At 41.0% G+C, this 22,440-nt stretch overlaps 1 protein-coding gene and 1 long non-coding RNA gene across 6 annotated transcripts in view; both read right to left on the reverse strand.

The window, feature by feature from the left end:
* The window catches only part of LOC106801860 (uncharacterized), a 43,546-nt gene extending 29,230 nt beyond the window's left edge, over positions 1 to 14,316 (reverse strand). For both annotated transcript variants that reach the window (XR_015556408.1, XR_015556406.1), the window contains exon 1: positions 14,241 to 14,316. This is a non-coding gene — a long non-coding RNA (uncharacterized LOC106801860). The remainder of the gene's footprint in view (positions 1 to 14,240) is intronic.
* A 1,689-nt stretch (positions 14,317 to 16,005) lies between these two features.
* Positions 16,006 to 22,440, reverse strand: part of SLC9B2 (solute carrier family 9 member B2) — a 47,401-nt gene continuing 40,966 nt past the window's right edge. For all 4 annotated transcript variants that reach the window (XM_087449176.1, XM_087449175.1, XM_087449174.1 and 1 more), the window contains one exon: positions 16,006 to 21,529. In XM_087449176.1, coding sequence (XP_087305302.1) covers positions 21,308 to 21,529 — 222 coding nt within the window. In that variant the 3' untranslated portion in view covers positions 16,006 to 21,307. The remainder of the gene's footprint in view (positions 21,530 to 22,440) is intronic.

Raw genomic sequence — 22,440 nt, forward strand, 5'->3', positions numbered from 1 at the left:
AGTTCATTCAGATCATTTTCTAATATACTTAACCATTTCCCTATTGTATAAGTTATTTACAGATTTTTAAAAATTTTATTGAGGTCATAATGGTTTACAACATTGTGTAATTTCAGGTGTACATTATTATTTATCAGTTTCTGAATAGACTGCATCGTGCTCACCACCAATAGTCTAATTTTTATCCGTCATCATATATACATGCCCCTTTACCCCTTTTGCCTAGCCCTCCACCCCCATCCCCTCTGGTACCCACTAATCTGTTCTCTTTATCCATGTGTTAGTTTATCTTATGCGTATGAGTGAAATCATGCCATGCTTGTCTATCACTGGCTGACTTATTTTGCTTAACATAATACCCTCAAGGTCCACCCATGTTGTTGCAAATGGGACAACTTTGTCTTTTTTGTGGCTGAGTAGTATTCCATTGTATATATATACCATATCTTCTTTTTTTTTTTTAAAGATTTTATTTATTTATTATCCCCCCAAAGCCCCAGTAGATAGTTGTATGTCATAGCTGCACATCCTTCTAGTTGCTGTATGTGGGACGCAGCCTCAGCATGGCCGGAGAAGCGGTGCGTCGGCGCGCGCCCGGGATCCGAACCCGGGCCACCAGCAGCGGAGCACACACACTTAACCGCTAAGCCACGGGGCCGGCCCTATACCATATCTTCTTTATCCATTCATCCATTCATGGGCGCTTGGGTTGCTTTCATGTCTTGGCTATTGTAAATAATGCTGCAATGAACACAGGGGTGCATAAATCTCTTTGAATTGTTGATTTCAAGTGTTTTGGATAAATACACAGTAGTGGGATAGCTGGATCAAATGGTATTTGTATTTTTAATTTTTTGAGAAAACTACATACTGTTTTCCATAGTGGCTGCACCAGTTTGCATTCCCACCAGCAGTGTATGAGGGTTCCCTTTTCTCCACATCCTCTCCAACATTTTTTATTTTTTGTCTCAGTAATTATAGCCATTCTGACAGGGGTGAGATGATAGTTCACTGTAGTTGGGTTTACATTTCCCCAATAATTAGTGATGTTGAACATCTTTTCATGTGGCTGTTGGCCATCTGTATAACTTCTTTGGAAAAATGTCTGTTCATATGCTCTGCCCATTTTTTAATCGCGTTGTTCATTTTTGTTGCTGCAGAGTTGTATGAGCTCTTCATATATTTTGGAAATTAACCCCTTGTTGGATATATGATTTTTATATATTTTCTCCCAGTTGGTGTGTTGTCTTTTCATTTTGTTCTTGGTTTCCTTTGTCTTGCAGAAACTTTTTAGTCTGATGCAGTCCCATTTATTTTTTATTTTGTTTCCCAGGACTGAGTAGACATGGTATTCGAAAAGATGCTGCTAAGACCGATGTCACAGAGTGTACTGCCTATAGTTTCTTTGAGGAGTTTTATGATTTCAAGTTTCACATTCAAGTCTTTAATCCATTTTGAGTTAAATTTTGTGTATGGTGTAAGAAAACAGTCTACTTTCATTCTTTTGCATGTGGCTGTCCAGTTTTCCCAACTCCATTTATTGAAGAGACTTTCTCTTCTCCACTGCATGTTCTTGGCTCCTTTGTTGATTAGCTGTCCATAGATGGGTGGTTTTATTTCTGGGCTTTCAATTCTGTTCCATTGATCTGTGTGTCTGTTTTTGTGCCAGTACCATGCTGTTTTATTCCTATAGCTTTGTAGTATATTTTGAAGTCAGGGAGTGACAGCTCTAGCTTTATTATTTTTTCCCAGGATTACTTTCACTATTTGATGTCTTTTTGTTGTTCCATATAAATTTTAGGATTCTTTGTTCTATCTCCTTGAAGAATGTGATTGGGATTGCACTGAATCTGTAGATTGCTCTAGGTAATATGGACATTTTAACTACATTTATTTTTCAAATCCATGAGCATGGAATATCTTTCCATTTCTTTATATCATCTTTGATTTATTTCAATAATGTCTTATAATTTTCATTCTATAAGTCTTTCATCTCCTCTGTGAAATTTATTCCTGGACATTTTATTCTTTTTGTTGTGACTGTAAATGGGATTGTATTCCTGAGTTCTCTTTCTGCTAGTTTGTTATTAGTGTATAGAAATGCAACTGATTTTTGTAAGATGATTTTGTACTCTGAAACTTTGCGGTAGTTGTTGATTATTTCTAATAGCTTTCTGGTGGATTCTTTAGGGTTTTCTATATATAGGATCATGTCATCCACAAACAGCGAGAGTTTAACTTCTTCCTTTCCAATTTGGATACTTTTATTTCTTTTTCTTGTCTAATTGCTCTGGCCCAAACCTCCAGTACTATGTTGAATAGGAGTCCTGAGAGTGGGCACCCTTGTCTTGTTCCTAGTCTCAGAGGGACAGCTTTTGGTTTTTCCCCATTGAGTATGATGTTGGCTGTGGGTTTTTCATATATGGCCTTTATTATCTTGAAGTAATTTCCTTCTATACACATTTTATTGAGAGTTTTTATCATAAATGGATCTTGGATCTTGTCAAATGCTTTCTCTGCATCTATTGAGATGATCGTGATTTTTATTCCTCATTTTGTTAATGTGGTGTATTATATTGATTGATTTGCAGATGTTGAACCATCCCTGCATCCCTGGAATAAATCCCACTTGGTCATGGTGTATGATCCTTTAAATGTATTGCTGTATTCGGTTTGCCAACATTTGCTGAGGATTTTTGCATCTATGTTCATCAGTGGTACTGGCCTGTAATTTTCCCTCTTTGTGTTATACCTGTCTGGTTTCAGTATCAGGGTGATGTTGGCTCATAGAACAAGTTAGGAAGTGTTCCATCTTCTTTACTTTAGGGGAATAGTTTGAGAAAGATATGTATTAAGTCTTCTTTAAATGTTTGGTAGAATTCTCCAGAGAAGCCATCTGGTCCTTAACTTTTGTTTTTGGGGGGTTTTTGGATTACTGTTTCAATCTCTTTGCTTGTGATTGGACTACTCAAATTCTCTATTTCTTCTTGATTCAGTTTTGGGAGGTTGTATGAGTCTAAGAATTTTTCCATTTCTTCTAGGTTATCCAACTTGTTGGCATATAGAATTTTCCCAGGTTTGGGAAGTTCTCAGCTATTATTTCTTCAAATAAGCTTTCTGCTCCTTTCTCCCACCCTTTTCCCTCTGGAATACCTATAATCCGTATGTTGCATTTCCTAATTGAGTTGGATATTTCTTGAAGAGTTTCTTCATTTTTTTTGTCTTTGTTATCTCTCCTCCTCCACCTGAAGGATTTCTATATTTCTGTCCTATAAATTACTAATTCTGTCCTCCATAACGTCAACTCTGTTTTTTAAGATTTCCAGATTGTTTTCTATCTCATTAATTGTGTTCTTCATCTCCAGAATTTCTGTTTGGTTTTTTTTAGAGTTTCAATTTCTTTGGTGAAGAATTCCTTCTGCTCATTAATTTTATTCCTGAGTTCATTGAACTGTCTTTCTGAGTTTTCTTGTAACTCGAGTTTCTCTATAACTATTTTGAATTCTCTGTCATTTAGATTGTAAATTTCTGTGAGTTCATGATTGGTTTCTGGAGACTTTTCCTTCTGCTCTGGAGTGTTAATGTAGTTCTTCATGGTGTTTAATGAAGTGACCCTTTGCTGGCACATAGTGGTACTATTAGGTCACAGATTCCACCTGCCACCTCCAGGGGTGGGGCAAGGGGCTGTGTTTTCTGAGGCTGCTGCATCTGCTGGAAGTTGTGCCAATAGACCTTGTCTGCATTTGCCTGCTGGCCATAGCCACTTGGCAGGTCACACATGCATGCACAGGCACTCTGGTGCAGAACCACTGCCTTGGCCAGGGACCAGCCAAGCTGGTGCACTAAGCAGAAGAAGAGGGGAGGGGCACTTTCTTTCATACCCACAGACCTGCTCTGCACTCATGGGCTCTTTGCCTGGGCTGCTGCACTTGGTGGGGGTGCCCACATGGTGGCTGAGCCATGCCATTTGGTGTAGAGCATTCCCAAAGGCTGGGCTGCAATTCCAAAAGCAAAAGCATTTCATGCACAGGTTTGCCTGCTCCCCCACTTCCTCTTACAGTCACACACTGGCTGCTGCATGAGGACCCATGACCTAGATCACTGCTGCTGAAGAGGAGGAGGAGATCCACTCACCTTCTTCCACTGCTTCCCAGGGATCCAGTACCCCCACCTTCAGATGTATGGCTGCATGGATCTCTCAGATGTCCTATTGTACTTTGTAGGGAATCCTCTGTTGGTTAATGAATGTCCATTTGGTTGTAACTTAGGGGGAAAAGACTAAGGGAACACCTCACTCTGCTATGATGCTGACATCACTCTGACTTGCTTCTTTTTTACTGTTTCTATTTTTCTGCTGTGAACAAGTATCTTCCCACTCATTATGACTATGCTTATTTTTAGTACATGAAACACAGTTATAATGGCTGCTTTAAAATCTTTGTCTGATAATTCCAACATGTGTCATCTTGGGTTGGCATCTGTTGATTTTCTTTTCCCTTAAGACAATAATTTCTTGTTTCTTCATATGTCAAGTACTTCTGGATAATCTTGGACATTTTGTTGTGTAGACTCTGGATCCTGTTAAAATCCTCTGAGGAATATTTAAAATTTGTTTGTTTGTTTTAGCAGGCAATCAACTTGGTTAGATGCAGGTCATAAACTCTCTCTTATTTTCTGTGGGCATTGGTCCTAATCTCAGTTGTTTCCAAAGCCTTTGCTATGCTGCCTTTGATCTGTCCCATGCATGAGCCACTCAGGGTTTAGTCTGTGACTGGGGCAGTGTCTTTTTGTTTTTTTTTAAATCTTACTTCGGTTCCTAAAGCCACTGCTATGCTGCTTTGGGCCTGTCTCATGCATTCACAGCTGGAGGAGACCTAAGATACTTGCTGAGGTTCATACACAGAATTAAGGAACTCTATTCTCCAGCTTTCTCCTCTCTTGAATCCATGTCCCCCAACCCCCGACATACACTCTATATTTCTCAAGGTCTCTTTTCCTGGTTTCTCTAGTCAGAAAATGTTTTTTCGTCTACATTTTAGCTGCCCATAATGCCATAAATATGGCCTGCCCTCCGGGAAAACCTGCTAGAAAAAAAAAAGACAACAAAATGATTCCTCACACTCTCTTTGGACTATAGGGTCTATTTTCCCAGCTCTGCAGGCCATAAAAACAGGTTTTCTATTATAGTTTGGCCTCCTCTGCTGTCCTTGCACAGGTGCATGACTGGGGCCTGCCTTCAGGTCAAAGATGCAACAGCAAGAAAAATCCACCCCTGTAGGTCTGACTCTCCTTCACAACCCACCTGCTTTTGCTTACTTCTCAGAGTCCTCGGGTAGTCGCTCTTTGCATTTTATCCATAGTTTTTGGTTGTGAGCAGTGGAAAAGAGGTTGTAGTGGCCTAGTCCATCTTGGGTGGAACTGGACGCCTGTGTGCTCCATGAGAGGAGGGACTATATCTGGTTTCACCCTTGATCTGCATAGTACCTAGCCTGTGGTAGGCACTCAATAAACATATGTGGAATAGACACTGAGTGAACTGAGAATAAAAAATGCCAGACACTCAAAATGACAACAAACATAAAAACATTCTGCATGGTTAATAAGAAAGGCATATTTGGTAGAAGACTAAGAGATTCTAACACCAAGAATAAGTTTTTCAAATACATTAAGAAAAATGAAGCAAATTATAGAATGAATAAAATCCTTAATGGTTATGCTTCAAAGACAGATAAGGAATCAACAGGAGAACTTAGAAAAAGGTTCTGCTCCTACAGAAGAAAAACTAAAAGTAGAAGTTTTGAAGAACTAGGACCCCAGCTAGGATAGCATTTTGGTACAACTTTAATGGAGGAAGTTGAAGAGGAACAACTAGACAAGAGTAACGTGGGGTCAGAAGCAGGCTGGACAGGATATGTTGGCCTCAGCTCTCTCCCCATTGCCCCTTTCCCTCTTTTTAATACTGTGCCTGTACCCTTTCTTCTCTGTCTAGATATCTCCTTATCTTGACTTTCCTTTGGACTTCTCCCTTCCCCTGGATTCCTCTTTCTCTCTTATCTGACCAATTTTTAAAATGCCTATTTCCTTAATATAACATAAATTTTTAATTTAAAATGTGGAAAAATTAAACTCATGAATTTTTTTCTCTTAATAGCTGTTTTTTTAGGAGTCAATTTTTTATAGAAAAACCTTTTGTCAACAGCTCTATGCAATTATTTGAAATAAATTTGATATAAGCAAAAGCCTGCCTGTATAACTCAGAAGTAACTGTGCTAATCTGGGTGTCTAAGGGTTCCAGTGACTGCATCCTGTTAGGAGTCCTCACATTATATGTCTGGATAGCTGGCATAATGGAAAGAATAAGGGCTTTGAAATAAAAAAATATACTAGTTGTAAGATCTTGGGTAAATTACCATCTCTCATCATCTTTTAGTGGGCATAGTACTACCTATGTTTCTTATTTTGTGCCCACAGCTAGAGAAAACAGAATAAAATTTGAGAACAGCCAGCCAAATGTGAGTTTACTGGACATTGTGGCAGGCTGTTTGTATACTAACAAAAAGAAGACTTCACAGTGATTTATATTCCAGTATCTTACATTTATGATCACCTCAGTTTTTAAATTTTTTTTATTTTATGCTATATTTATTTCAATAAGCTTCTTCGAATCCTTTTTGGAATGAGGCAAAGTATAAATACACAGATACTACATGCCCTGCTATTATGGGGGAAGTGAGAAGTCTGTATAGTCCATAGCAAAAGCTATGGTACTTAAGTGATTATTTCTATTAGAAGTATGTACTGTTATCATATTGCTAAGTTTTGCTTTTAAAGTAGTGGAAAACTTTGAAAGATTTAGAGGTCCTGTTTTCACCTGGTTTTATTGAATGTCTCTTTGTACACACTAATAATGGACACTGTCGCACTGTAAAAAGAGTTGGGCAATTAAGCTGTTTTTAATTTGCTACATAGTAATGAGTAAATTTCTTGTCAGTACATCTCCCTGTACCTCAATTCCAAACCTATAAAATGAGGTAGGGAGGGAGGATGTTAAGATGGTCTAAGGCTTTATCAGTTTTATGTCTATGCTTCTACTCTCTTATGGCCCTACTGTAAAGAAACCGGGAGAGAGCATTCCAGCACATGCTGCTTGGGAACCTCACATCTTCTATAAACGTCGTGTATGTACATATGTATATCACTTAAGAGAACAACTTGTTTTTCCCTGGTGTGTTCTTGTACTGAATACTGTATTTTGGGTTTATCCTTTTGGAGCAATGTTGTGCAATAGTGACATCTAGTGACAATGCCACATACCATTCAGCAAAACTTGATGGCCAATTCTTAGTCCTCTAAAAGTGGATGATTCACTTTGAGGCTTAGCTAAATGCTTTAAAATCATTCCTCATCTCTCTCCCCTATAGACTTAACAAATACCAATTAAATTTGACAGTAGCATTATCAATTGAATACATAATAACTGAAACTTCCTTCAAAAAATCATAATGCATACAGCATTCAGTATAAACTATCCTGAGACCGAAACTTTTTTCCTTCCATTCAGAGTGGCAGAAGTGGGACTTGAGTTCAGGTGTGTTTCAACATGTAGTCCATTCCCTTACCCACTATACATCACTGACACATAATAGCCATTCAACATATACTTATTAAATGAATGTTAGGTAAACGCATCAATATCTGTGGTTGTGAGTATATATTCCTTTAAAATCTTTGGAACTATCGCTGTCTTTCAGACAAAGAAGTCTGAGTTTACATCAAAGATCATCAAGTAAAAACAACTACAGTACAGGTCTTGTGAACAAATGAATTTGAGAGTTATATCCACAAAGAGAATATTCTTTATAAAGAGCATTCAAACTAGACCCATTTTTTCTTTTTTGAAGATAATGACTAGCTGGCATTATTATTTAATCAGGACAATTCAAATCTGGGCAAAACTACTATTCCAATTCAAACTGACTTTGCTACTGTTAAAATTCCTATTGAATTTAGTTTTGTGCTCATTAATCAGATATTACCTTGAATTTTTATTCTTTTCAGGTGCTTAGATCTTGTTTCCACAATAAAGTGGTAAGGTATTCCAGGGTTCAGAGCATGTTTTATATTCTCATCTTTCCCTTAGCACCAACACAGTGGTTTTCCTCACCTATAGAGTAGATAGCAACAACTCACCCAGAAGCCAAGGTTGTCCACAACACGGCACACCTGTCTTGTCAGCTTTCTCTCTAGTCCTCTTGACCCTACATTTCAGTCAAATTCAACTGTGAAGTGTCCTCCCATGCATTGTTTGTTTCCTTTTATTTGCTTGGAATAGGTTCCCACTGCGTCTCTTCTTGTAAATGATATCTATTGCTCAAGGGTCATTGCAAGAAAAGCTTCCTGCAGGGGCACCGCAAAACTGGAAGTCGTCGTCCTCTTTTGAATTCTCGCATCATTTGCTCACTTGCTCTCTCTGCCTTCTACCTCTCTGCTTGTCCTTTCTTGGGCTTCTTTACAGGATTCTTTTCCTCTATCTATTCCTGAAACGTTGAGGTTCCTCAGGATTCTGCCCTATGCCCTCTTCTCTTCTTGCTCTATATACATTTCTTAAGAAACGTATTTTACTCCTGTGGCTCCAGTTATGACGAGTATGCTGATGAGCCTGGCCTAGAGAAGCCCTCTTGAGATTCTGACTAGCATATTTATTCATTGACTATCTCTACTTGATTGTCTTTACAAGCATCTTAAGCTCAATATATGCACAACTGAACTCGAGTCCTTTCCCCGCCAAACGTATTCCTTCTTCAGAGAGTGTCCTATCTCAGAGAATGAAGCCACCATCCACCTAGTTGCTCAAATTAGAAACTGAGGAGTCATCCCTTCTACCCACTGCTCCTCCCTGCTGACATCCACTGAGTTACTAAATCATGTTAATACAAGCTCCTAAATATTCAAAAATTTTGTCCACTTGTCTCCATATAAATTGCCACTACTCCAGTCCAGGCCATAAGCACCTCTCCCCCTAAACACTGGAATAGCCTCCAATCTCGGTCCTCCCTCATGTAATTGCCACAATGCAGAGTAATCTTCTAAAATGTAGAGTGATTATGGCAACGTCCCGCTAATATTCCTCAGTGGCTTCCCATGGAAGAAAAACGTCCAAACTCCTTAAACTCACCTTACAGAGTCCTCTGTAATAAGAGCTAACCTTGTCCCTGCCTATCTCCTCATTCTTCACTTGGCATTCTAACCATCAGTCATACTAGATTTCAGTTCTTCAAACTTGCCATTCCTCACATCTCTGAGACTTTATACATTCTGTATGTTGCCTTCTAACGCCACACTCCTGTTTTTTGCCTAGCAAACTGTATATCAGTTTAAGAAGTCTTTCTTGCAGAAGCTTTCTTCAGTATGCATTCTTATCACAGCATGTACCCCTTATCACAGCATCCACCTTACTATAATTGCTTGTTTAACTATTTTCATTCTTTTATTTGACAAATATTCTCTAAGAGTCCACTATTTCACTGGCACTGCATTCTCTGCATATACAATTTAGTCAATTCAGAGCATTGTGGAAGCACAACTGGTATGTGGGAGGGGGTCCAAGAAATGCCTCTTGATGACTCGCATTATTTCCCTACTAGATTAAATCTGATTTCATAATCATTTCTGGGTTCTTTGAATTACCTAACACGGCACATGGTAGATAAATATCTAATCCCATTAACTGTTGGATTTTAAACATATACAAAAAGTTTTTGCATTGTAAGAGGCCTCCACCCAGCCACTACTTTCTACCGAGCAGAATTTTTCTTTGATATCACTTTGGATATAATGGAGTGTAAAAAGTGAAGAGGTAAACTTCTACAGTGAAAAATATAAGACTCATTGTCAGAATACTGTGGTTAATAATTCTGCCACTTACTAGGTATATGTCCTTGGTCAAGACCCTTAACCTCTCTGAACCTCAGTTTCTTCATCTGAAAAAGGTAGTTACAAAATCAAATGAAATATAAGAAAATAAAAGCATAGCACAAAATGTAAAGGGCTATCCAAATGCTATTATTATGATTGTTATTAGAGTGAATATAGATCAGGTCTCCTTGCCACCGGTCATCCCAGCTCTATAGGCAACAGGATTTCCAAATCTCATCCTTCATCTTCCCTTTACCATTTAAGAGGTAGGCTTTTGTCCTTTAATAAACACATATTGATGGAAATGGTTAAAAAAAACACATACACAAGGAAAAACAAGCCAAAAAATTTAACAATTAAATATTAAAGGGATATGAGAGATAGAAGCACCAGCCCATGAAAGTCTAGAATTTGGATATACGGACCAAAAAATATCAGGCCACAATTATTTTTTTTTATGTTAACTAGAGGGGTAGGTGGCACAAAAGAGTAATGATCTGAATCATTTCTCAGTAAAATAGTAGCCCACTGAGCTGGAAAGTCAGGATATCGAGTCCAAGAACTAGTTTAGCTACAAACTTAACCACTAATACACAGGCAGTCTTCCCACCCAACACTCTGGTCTTTAAGTTCCTTGATCTCCTTGGCTCCTATCATCTTTTTTTCTACCCTATCTCAGCCACCCACTCACAAGGCCACAAATATCAAATGGCCAATCCATCTGGCCCGGCTATGCTACTGTGCTTCTGAAATATTGATATAGACTGAAGGTTTGTGTCTCCTTGAAATCCTTATGTTGAAATCCTAACCCCCAACATGATGGTATTAGGAGGTGGGGCCTTTGGGAGGTGATTAGCACATGAGGGCAGAGCCCTCATGAATGGAATTAGTGTCCTTATAAAAGAGACCCTGAGAGCTCCCTTGCCGCTTTTGGCCATCCAAGGGCCAGGAATTGGGCCCTCACCAGACACTGAATCTACTGGTACCTTGATCTTGGACTTCCCAGCCTCCAGAACTGTGAGAAATAAATTTCTGTTGTTTATAAGCCTAGGGTCTTTTTGTTACAGCATCCCAAACAGACTAAAACAAGTATGACTGCCTTCTATCCTCCCAATTGATTATTTTATACCTTCTCTTTGCCCCTTAAACTGCCTACGCAAACATCCCTCCTCTTGTCTTACTGATCATGCCTCATACCTTATACTTCATTGAGATAAAGAGAATCAATATTAGGCAGAAACTCTCTCACCATCTAATCACTGAATCTACTCATCTACCTGCATCTCTACTTATACTCACTACCTTTCTTCCTATTACTGTAAATTTTATGTTCATATTTCTAAGCCAACACTTCTACAGATGCCCTGGATCCTATCCCCTCTTGTTTTCTCAAAGACTTTACTCCTATAATACACACATTCTCTGTTATATCATTATTTTTTTCTCTCTCTACTGGATCAGACTTTGTATCCTCATCTTTCAGAATCCTACTTTGATCTCACATATTCCTCTGTTACCTCCATTTCTCAGCTCCTCACAGTAAAGTATCTTGAGATGTCTGTAGTCCTGCGTTCAATTCTTTGCATCACATTTTCTCTTGTGCTTGTCAAAGCACATCACTACATGTTGCCAAAATCCAGTGGTCAGATCTCTTCATTTTACTTGACTCATCAGCATGGTTCAACACCATTGGCCATGCTTTGTTGTCTTGGCTTTTAAGTCACCACACTCCTCGGGTTTTCTTCCTACTTCAAGGGCTACTCCTTCTCCATCTCCTTTGCTTGCTTCTTTTCTTCTAATCACTGGAATGCTCTCTACGAACACACTTTCTCTAGGTAGTTTTTCCTACATTCTGAAGACTCTCAACTTTTATCGTTGGTTCCTTACACAGAACTCAAGACTCACAACTTAATTTAGATTTCTAATAAGCATGTCAAACTTAAGGTGAGCAAAATAAGGATACCTCCCCCCATACTTTTTCTTCTCTAGTCTTTTTTCCATTTGGTAAATGGTACAACCATCCACGCAACCTCAAGACAAAAACCAGGAGTTTCTTTTTTTTTTTTATCACCTCTATATTTACATCACCAAGTCTGTAGGCTCTGCCTCCAAATATATCTCACATCCATCCACTTCTATACCACTTTAGCCCAAACTATTCTCATTCCTTCCTGGATTACTGCAAGTGTCTTCTGCTACGAATCTTCCTCCCCTTCCCCTATGACCCATTCACCACATCACAGGTGGAACAAACCTTTTTACAATGTAATTAGATTATATTACTCCTTTCCAAAACACTCCCTACTGGTCTCTCATCACACTTTACATAAATTCCAAACGTATACCATGGGTAGATCCCGATCCCCATGGTTGATTCAAAGCCCTACATGACTGGGCCCCTCCCTCTCTCTCCATGCTTATCCTGTACCACTCTCTCTACATTCCAGCTGCAGCAGTCTTCATGATGTTCCTTGAAAGAGCCAAGCTCTTTCCTACCTTGGCACTTTTGCAATTGAAGTTCCCTTTACCTGCAATGCTTTGATCCCAAATATTTCCGCAGCTAGCTTTTTTATATCACTGAGACCAGCACAAAGTTCAGCTCCTCAGAGAAGCCTTCCCTAACCAATCAATCTAGAGTAACACCTCCCCTAGTCTCTCTCACTTTACACTGTTTTACATGTTTGCTGCACTTACCCTTATCAAAATTTCCTTGTTCATCTATTACCTGTTTATTTTCTCTCTTCATTCACTAGAATTTAAGCTCCATAAGAACAGGAATCTTACCAGTCTTCCTTACCATTTTGTGTGTGTGTGTGTGTGTGTGTGTGAGAGAGAGAGAGAGAGAGAGAGGAAGATTAGCCCTGAGCTAACATGCATACTCATCTTCCTCTATTTTATATGGGACGCCACCACAGCATGGCTTGATAAGCGGTGCATCTGTGCATGCCCAGGATCTGAACCCGTGAACCCCGGGGCCGCTGAAGCAGAGCACGCACACTTAACCGCTATGCCACTGGGCCGGCCCCCTTACCATTATATTCACAATGCTTGTCAAAGTAGTAGATTCCTTAAAAATATTTGATGTATGCCCGTCCCTGAGCAAGTCACTCAACTTCTCTAACTCACATCTGTGGGCTTACTAGACTCAGCTCTGGGTCTAGGGAATACAAAGGTGAATAAGGCACGGCTCCTTGAGAATCTCATCCATTTATCCCTTCAACAAATATTTACTAATGTATATTGTACTGTGCTCCAGGTCCTGTTCAATCTCAGTGTTTAGTTCCTTCTTCAGTAAAATGGAATTTTGTTAACCAACTCTATTTCACAGAGTGTATAAGCAGGATGAGCATGAAAATTATGCACAAAAAGAGAAGTGCTATAAAAATGTTACCTTACATATTACTATCCCTGCACCTGCCTCTTTCCTTTTGTCTGGTAAGGGACAGGAGCTTATGACAAGAGAGAGTCAACTGACAAAAACAGCTGTATAAACTCTGCTACTCACAGAAAGTAATAAAAATGAATAGCTTTTCACAGGTACATAGTGACTAAGACGTCTAACGCATCAATTCTTTAGATGTGATAGTAATGTCTTAATTTTCCGCACTTGTGTTGCACAAATAATTCTATTTACCCATATGGAAAATCAGGGAGTAGGGTGTGGCCTCCCTCAGCGCCACCTGGGCCAATCGCCCCTCTCCATCACCCCATCTGATCTTTCATAGACTGTAGGACACACATGGAGGGGCGTCAGGGACCTGGTGTGGGCCTGCAGAGCTCTTAAAACGCCTCCTAAGCGATGCGCCTGACACACGGTACGTGTGCAACAACTGCCTAACCCTTCAAAAGCATTGACCTAAAGTGCTGTCCGCTGTGATCAAGTCAACAGACACGGGCGCGTGTGAGGGGTGTGGGGGTGGAGGGGTGGGGGGAGGAGAGCTTTCCAGGATCAGCAACCAATCCTGGAACACGTCTCCAATCACAGGAGCATGTGAAGGGTCATTTACAGATATTCAGTATTAGGACAATAGGCTGCCCCCAATGAAATTAATTTTGCAGTCAGTCCGGATTGACCTCTTCTTTCTGACTTGCGAGCACCTGTAAGACGAGAGAAAGAAAGGAGGCAGGGAGGGAATAAGGGAGAGCGGCGCGAGGCAGACGCGGGAGCGAAGAAGGAGTCGGGGAGAGAGGCGGTGGTCCGCGGCCGCCCGCGGCGCCGGGCGGAGGAGGGACGTGCGCTCCCGCGAACGGAGGAGGAGCGGCGGTCCTGGGGCCGCCGGAAGGGAACCGCCTGGAAAGGGAGAGTCGAGAAAAATGGACCCTACCTACAAGTCCTTTAGCATCCCCGCTGCCCCGGAGCGGCCCTGGCGCCCAGCAACCGCCGCGCAGACTACGCGCCGCTGTGGGAGAAGCCGCCAGGACCCGCCCTGTGCGCGGGCCGCGGGGCCAGGCTAGAGGCGGTGGGCTCGGCCGGGGCGGCGGGGCGGGGCCTGGGCGGGGCTGACGGCGGCGGGGCGGGGGTCTGGGCGGGGCTGGCGGGGGGTCTGGGCGGGGCTGGCGGCAGCGGGGCGGGGTCTGGGCGGGGCTGGCGGGGGGTCTGGGCGGGGCTGGCGGCGGGAGGGGCGGGGGCTGGGCGGGGCTGGCGGCAGCGGGGCGGGGCGGGGCGGGGCGGGGCGGGGCTAGCGGCGGCGGCGCGTTGTAGTGGCGTGTGGCCGCCCTGGCCTGCGGAGGCGAGGGTTCCGGGATTTCCTGGGGCCGCGTGATGTGTTTTCAGTGTTTTCAGCCTATTCAAGTCTTTCCTTTCCACTCTTTTCTGAATATTGGCCTACTGGGGTGTAAAAGTCCAGGCACAGAGTTGACGTGACGGGGCCTTTTAGCCAAAAAGCGCCAGGGGCTGCACATGCCAGAAGTAACTTGTCAAAACTCAGATCACGTTACCCCTTAAGTCAACTTAAATGTAGTGCAATCGCAGAAGGGCATAGTCTCTGGGGTCAAGACTGTCTGGGCTCAGAGTTCAGCACTGCCACTTTACAGCTATGGGACACAGGCAAATACATGATCTCCTCGAGCGGCGGTTTTCTCATCTGTAAAGGGTGCGCTGGTGGTGTGAGAATAAATGAACTGATACATGGCGAGTGTCTGGAACAGGACTTGGTGCAAAGTAAACACTCAATATCTTGTTATCATACAGAACCTTAGGTGTCCGTCGTCGTCGTCCCCCCCCCCCCGCCCCCGCCCAGGATATCTTATGTGGTAACCTTAGGAAACAGGGCTGCTCTGGTTGAGGGTGGGCCCAGAAGCTTTGAGTTCTCAATTCCAAAGGTGGTCCATAAGGTTCCTCTAATGGAATCCCCAAGCTTCCTGAAATATAGGCAACAACTATTATCGGAGAAAGTCCAAACTTCTCAGAAAGACAAACTGCCGTTTTCTAATTTTTCTCCTGATGCTCCGAACAACTTTCACTCCTGCATACACAGTACTCCTTTTTGCCTCCGTGTTTTTTCTAGCTATTCTGTCTATCGGGAATGTTCTCTTTCTCCTTTTCTTATTTATCACTTAAGATCTGATTCAAATTACAACTCTTTCTTGGGTGACTAAATAAGGAATTCTATTTTCATTGTAACCCCTCCCACCTTCAGCGTGGTGTAGACATCTCAGCAAGGATTGAAAGTTATTTTCTCCCTTGTTTTAGGAGAGTAGACAAGGTCTTTTGTGGTTATAGGGTTAAAGAAATGCTTTGTTGTCATGGTGGGGAAAGGAAAAGCAGGTAGATCCCCGAGGATACTGAGAGGAGGGACCAAGGTAGAGCTGTGAACAAGACCTTTGAGAGGAGCCTGATGCCCTCCAGGGCACTGCTCTGTGACCCAGATGCAATGGACTGCTGGAGGTTAAGTGCTTTAGGGTCCATCTAAGGAAGTGGAGGGCACATCAACCAATGGAGTTTTGGAATCCTCATCAGGTCAGAGGGCTCAGGCAGATTTGAGTTAGTCAACTAAAACTTGTGCTATTACCTGCTCCCAAAATGGCATGAAGCAATTCCCACCTGTTACAGAGAACAACAGAAATTACTCATATAGAAATATGTTCTGAAACGTTTAAAAATAGTCCTTCATTTATTTAAGGACAATATGATGAAAATTTAACAATGGCTTAAAAAACATCGAAAGAAACGTCGGATACTTTTTCTTGTAAAAAACTAATAGTAACTTAGAAATAATTAAATTGGTTATATTAGCAACAATGCCATTGAAAGCAAAAAACTTCTGAGGAACAAGGAGAATCTTATTCATGACAGCATTTGTCAGTAAATTTAATACGATGAAAGCAGTTTTAAAAATATCTTTTTTTTTAATCTCTCTCCTGAGTTTACTACCCTTTTTTTTTTCTTTAATTTAATTTTATTTTTTTGTGTGTGAGGAAGATCAGCCCTGAGCTAACGTCCACGCCAATCCTCCTCTTTTTGCTGAGGAAGACCGGCTCTGAGCTAACATCTATTGCCAATCCTCCTCCTTTTTTCCCTCAAAGCCCCAGTAGATAGTTGTATGTCATAGTTGCACATCCTTCTAGTTGCTGTATGTGGGACGCCGCCTCAGCATGGCCGAAGTGGTGCATCGGTGCGTGCCAGGGATCTGAACCCCAGCCGCCAGTAGCAGAGTGTGCGCACTTAACCGCTAAGCCATGGGGCCGGCCCCTAAAAATATCTTCTAGATAAATGGTTCTGCACTTCTGAAAGCAATTCAATAAAAATAGAAATTTGGCCAATGATCTATTTGGTATGAATTAAGCGCCAATTTTCTCTTCCAGTCTTACCTCTCACTAATTCCCTTTATCAACCTTCAGTGTCAATCATTTATCATACCTTATATTATACTTCACTGTTTTCAAACTTTGCTAATATGCTGGTCCTCCGCCTAGTTGTTCCTTTCTTCACCTTACTCCCTAATATTAACCTATCAATCCAAATCATATCCACTCTTGAAGGTCCAATTCAAGTTATCACCTCCTTTAAGAAGTTCTCCTCACCGAAAAGATTTCTGAATAATTCATTTGGATTACAGCTATTTGTACATGTCTTATTTCCTTGTAAGGTTCTTGAAGGCAAGTATCGTGTCTTATTCATATTTGTATTCCCTACAGTGTCAATCTCCCACTAGAATTCAAGTTGCATCAAACAGAGCCCTTGAATATCTTGTTCATCGCTGTATTCCGCAGCACCAACCATACTGCCTGGCACATAGCAGGCATGTTATATTTTGAGTGAGTGAATGAATGGGTTTTAAAACATAAGCTCCATGAAGGCAGGGATTTGTCTGTTTTAGTCATTGCAAAATGAATATTTGAATATTACCAGATGAATAAATGATTTTTTGGAAACCTTAGCGTTCACTATATACAATAAAAATTCTTCAATCTATATATTTTCAGGGAAGTCAAATATAAAGTATTTATGTTTTTGCCTTTCACCCAACTAATTCAGTGGATGATATATCTTTCTGAAAACAAGACACATCCCAAAACTGCAAGAGTAAAATTTAAAAGAATCAAAATAAAATGGGTGTTTACATTAAGAGTAGTTTCAGTTTTCTTCCTTGTACTTTTCTGTGTTCTAAATTTTCTGCAATGGAAATATATTATTTTGTAATCAGAAAAAAATAATCAATAGTACTTTTAAAGAATGTAATGGATGAGATCATTTGCAAATGTATGGCTAAGGAAATTTTGAGGACACTCAAGCCTAATCGAGGTTATTTGGAGTTAATACTAGAAAGAAAAACACTGGAATGTGAAAATAACTTAAAGAGCTGAAACCTAATCAGTCTGCCAAAAAGAAAAGAGCTTCTTAGAGGGGAGATGGATAGCAATGACCCCAGAAAAAAAAAGAGCACTGAAGAACAAGAATTTACTGTTTGTTTAGCACCATCCTTGGAAGTTTGACACCCCTGCTGTGGACTGAATTGTGTCCCCGCAAATTCAAATGTTGAAGCCCTAACCCCCAATGTGATGGTATTTGGAAGGGTGGGGCCTTTGGGAAGCAATTAGGTTTAGATGAGGTCCTGAAGGGGGGGCTTTCATGATGGGATTAGTGCCCTTACAAGAAGTGACACCAGAGAGCTTCCATGCTCTCCTCCAGCCCCGTCTCTTTCCCCACCATGTGAGGACACAGCAAGAAGGAGGCTGTTGGGAAGCCAGGAAGAGAGCCCTCATCAGAGCCTGACCATGCTGGCACCCTCACGTTGGACTTCCACCCTCCAGAACTATGAGAAAATAAATGTCTGTTGTTCAAGCCACTCAGTCTGTGGTATTTTGTTGTAGTAGCCATGCAGACTATGACAGACTAAGCAGTCTGAGATCTGAGCTCGTACGTGGCAGGTGGTTTTCCTATACTGGAAGACGATCTCCGCACTGATTCAGTCAATAAACATTTGTTAAATGCCTACTGTGTTCCATGCCCTGTGCAAAGTGCTGAGGATTCAAAGGTGACCAAGACAAGGCTCCCACCTCTAAGGGGCTGATTTAATGGGAGACAAACATGCAAACAAATTGAAAAAAGGGTTATAAGTGCTCTGACAGAAGTATGTGCAGGGCACATACACCCTTCTTTCAGGCACCCAGGGGTTAGAGTAATTGTTTCTATCTGTGGTTGGGGTGGGGTAAGTCTGGTTGGTCCGAGTCAACACTCTGCATCCAAAGTTAACTCTGAGTTCACCAAGTAAGTGAAGAGCTGTGACTCACGATGTGGTGACAAACCCAAGACTTCACATAGTGAGCCCTGCAGAGGCCAATACCGACAGAGAGTCACAGAAATTCAGATGGTGGCTGTCCACCGAGGAGAGGGAGGAGAGAACTTGCTGCGTGCTTGGCAAAATGGAATGGGCTATTGGCAGGGGCTTACTGGGCTCTTCAACTATTTATACATGCTGAATTTCCATTTCTAATTCTTCTTTGGGCTCTTGGATATTTATAAAAACATTCTCCTTTACTTATACTAACTGTATTTTGTATAAATTAATAAGTATTCAAAGCCTGGTACCTGAAGAAAAACTACTGGTGAACATGGAAACTAGCACTCACTGTGGCAGCCTTTGGCCTCACGTTGCCCTGTGCCGTCTAAGTCCTAATCATCCCCTATGTCCCAGCCGAGGTCCTGCTCTCTCTGGAAGCTGTGCCTAAACTGTACCTTACCTCCCCCGATTAGTGGGGGCTCCTGCTATGAGCTCCCTAGCACTCCTGTACTTCCTGCATCATAGCACTTATCACACTGCTTTTCAAGCTCTTGTTTAATTGTCTGTCTCCTCTATCAGATCCTTAAAGACAGTCTTAATAATGTGCCTGGGTCACCAAAGACTTTCAGTAAGTATTTGTTGAATGAATCTAGTTTCAGAGCCTGTGAAAGGCTCTGAAGGACCAGATGAGCATTAAGTTTACGGTGCTACCACCAAGGTGCACCTAACCAATGAAGTTCAGTTTGAAAGATCCATCTGAACTTTGGTATAAATTAATCCAGTCCCAATTGAGAACATAAACACTAAGGGAATACAATACCACAGAGTAACCAGAGTCAGGCTGCCATAAAATATGCATGCCTTAACAGGCTTCAAATTATGTTAGCTTAATAAAAGTTAAGCTAGTTTTGAACAGAGATGAAAGTCATGGTGGAAGGGGTTGGAATGGTAGTCTAATGACGAGAGAGGAGTGGACAGGCTATATGCAGATAAGCTTGGTGGGATCAGAATATTCTAATCCATCCATTTAATACATATCTAATATCTACTTCAAGATTAGATTGAACTCTGAATTCTAGGTTAAAGAGTTTAGATGGGAAGTAACAAATAAGTAATAAATGCTTCAGGTATACAACATGATAAGAGCTGTACACGGTATTTGAACATGACTATTCTAGCAACTAGGCAGGAGTTGACCTAGAGTAAAGAGAACTTATGGGTGATACACAAAAGCAGAGACGGTCTGTTGAATAAGTGGGATAAAGCGTGACCTATGCAGACAAGCCTTTCTTCTGTCTTCTCTCCTGGCAAGTCACAATGTCTGAAACTCCTGCCACAGAAGTCAGCCTTTTGATTAAAGGTACCATCTTTAGAAAGCCCTGTTAACATGCAAGAATATGCTAAGTGATGGCAATACCCAACACAATGGTACTTCTGACTTTTAAATCTGATCTTCCCATCCTTCTAGGAATGTGAACACTCATTGACAGATGACAATTTTCAGCCTCCTCACAGCTGGACGTGGTCATCACCAATAGAATGTAAGAGGAGAGATGTGTCTAACTTCCTCATCACTTCCTTAAAAATAAATTGCTTGCCTTGGACTTTCTTTTTTCCTTCTTCCTGAAGGCTAGAAAGGGGACATGGGAGAGATCCATCTTTAACCTGTGGCCTAAGCTAGGGCATGGTGGAGCCTCAAGACGGAAGGACACGGGTCTCTGAGTAGACCTCATGAGCAGAGCAACCCTGTCAGCATTGACCAGGCAGTCAGTTTCATGAGAAGGAAATAAATTACTATTTTAAGTACTGTATTTTTTGTTTCTTCCTCATAGCAGCTTAACTTACCCTGATTAATATGATATTCATGAGAGTGACACAGATGTGAAAATTGGCCCTTTCTCACCTAGAGAACAGGAAGAGCCTAAAGATGTGGGTCACAAGAAACCACCAAGAAAGGGCTGGACCAGGGCACTCCTTAGCGGGAGGCAAACTCAGAGGGGCCACAGAAGTGGAGGACTCTGTGGGGCCAGCCAGCAGGTAGGATAAGGGGTTCTTTCATCTAGATAGGTGCAAGAGGAAGATCCAAGAGAGATACTCTGTGTACTTAAAAATTTTGGTGGGACCAATCAGTTACAATAATTCACAGAAAGGTAGTAAGAAGGGTAGAAATGGAGAAGAGGCAGATTAGAAGGGAAAGTGAGGGTAGAAACTGATGAGAGATTACATTATGGTATTTAAAAAGAAAAGAAGATCCAAAAACAATTCAAAGCATGAGAGGCTAGGTGACCATGCATCATAAAACTGTGACAGTAACAGTAACTTAGAGTGAGCTGTTGGCTACCAGAACAGGACACCAAACTTGATCTTTCCCATGTTAATTTTAAGTTGTGGTAGTACATTCAAGTGTGTGTGTCCCCACACAGATTAAGATATATGATGGAGTGTTTGGAAAAAAAAAAAGAAGGTAGAGAGATCAGGTTGGAGACGTAGAACATTACCACCCACATGGAAAGGGTAATGGTTGAAAATGCTGTTTAAAGAAATAGCCACACTTTTGGTTCTGTTACATTTTAAGCTTAAATATTACATCTTTCAATATCCATCTTGATAAAAGTAGCCTCTGGTAGCAGCTTTCTAATCATTATATTCAGCATTCTCTCTTTTCACCTCTAAACTTGTTCAGAGGTCTCTCCTTGAACTTCTTCATTGTTATTTTGATGTTCAGCTTTCTGGAGAAGCCTGGGGCCCAGCAAACCAATGAGGAGACTTCCAACTGGGGCTGTGATGAGGATGGACAAAAATGCCACTGTCAACACATCCATTCCGTATTCTTCTAACTGTTTCTCTCCATGTGACCTCGCTGTGTCCAAAGCCACAGATCCTATTGCAGCCTATGAAAGTTTAATGGTAAAGTTGGACACATGATAAGACAAGCACATAGAAAAGAGGTGAATTATTTTATCATTTGCAAAAACAAATTGCTTGTTCTTTTGTTCAAATAAGAAAGTCCTTGCTTTCAAAGTCTACTGCAGTTGATTTTGGTATTCTGAAAACTCTCCTACTCTTGCACAGGGAAGGGATGGTGATTCATATGTACCTAGTTGCAGAAGGCAGGGTAACAAATATCAGGCAAATATATTTCAAAACACAAGGCAAATACAGCCTCATGATATAATTAACTATAACATGATTCTGTATACTAAATTCCGCATGAGTAAAGTTACTGGTCATCTCATTCTTTTGTCTTTAGGAACTTGGAATTAAGGAGGGACAAGATAAAAAAAATGCAGTGATACTTACTAGAAGATGGTGAGGTTTTAAATGAACAACCATAAGTATATGTATTGCTTTAGAGCCTAAACTAATTGTTAAACATCAAGAAACGTGAAAGTGGTACACACCTTCAAAACTTGAAGTTGACTTATTAGGTATTTGGTCAACTCTTTGCCTTAAGTCTTGGTGAAATGTTTTATTTAAAATTTATTTACTGGGAAGTATTATGAAAACTGTCATTTTCTTTTAGAGGCAAAATGCAATATTATCAGTGCACATGGGAAAATGTATTAATCAATCTGGTTATTCCCTTATTCCACAGAACACAACAATGTTACCCTCTAGGACAATGAAACAGAAGAAAGAAAGTCAGTGTGGATGAGACACAATGGCAGAGACTACTAATTGCCCACCGATATCTGAATGGCCCTTTTCCCTTCTATACTAGAACTCCTGAGTTTTAGCTGGTCACATTGTTGTCCAAACAGACATTTTTTTCAGCCTTCTTTGCAACTAGAAGAAGCTACGT

This window comes from Ceratotherium simum, chromosome 25, assembly GCF_057802395.1.
Source record: "Ceratotherium simum simum isolate JZ-2026a chromosome 25, ASM5780239v1, whole genome shotgun sequence".
Taxonomy (NCBI): Eukaryota; Metazoa; Chordata; class Mammalia; order Perissodactyla; family Rhinocerotidae; genus Ceratotherium; species Ceratotherium simum.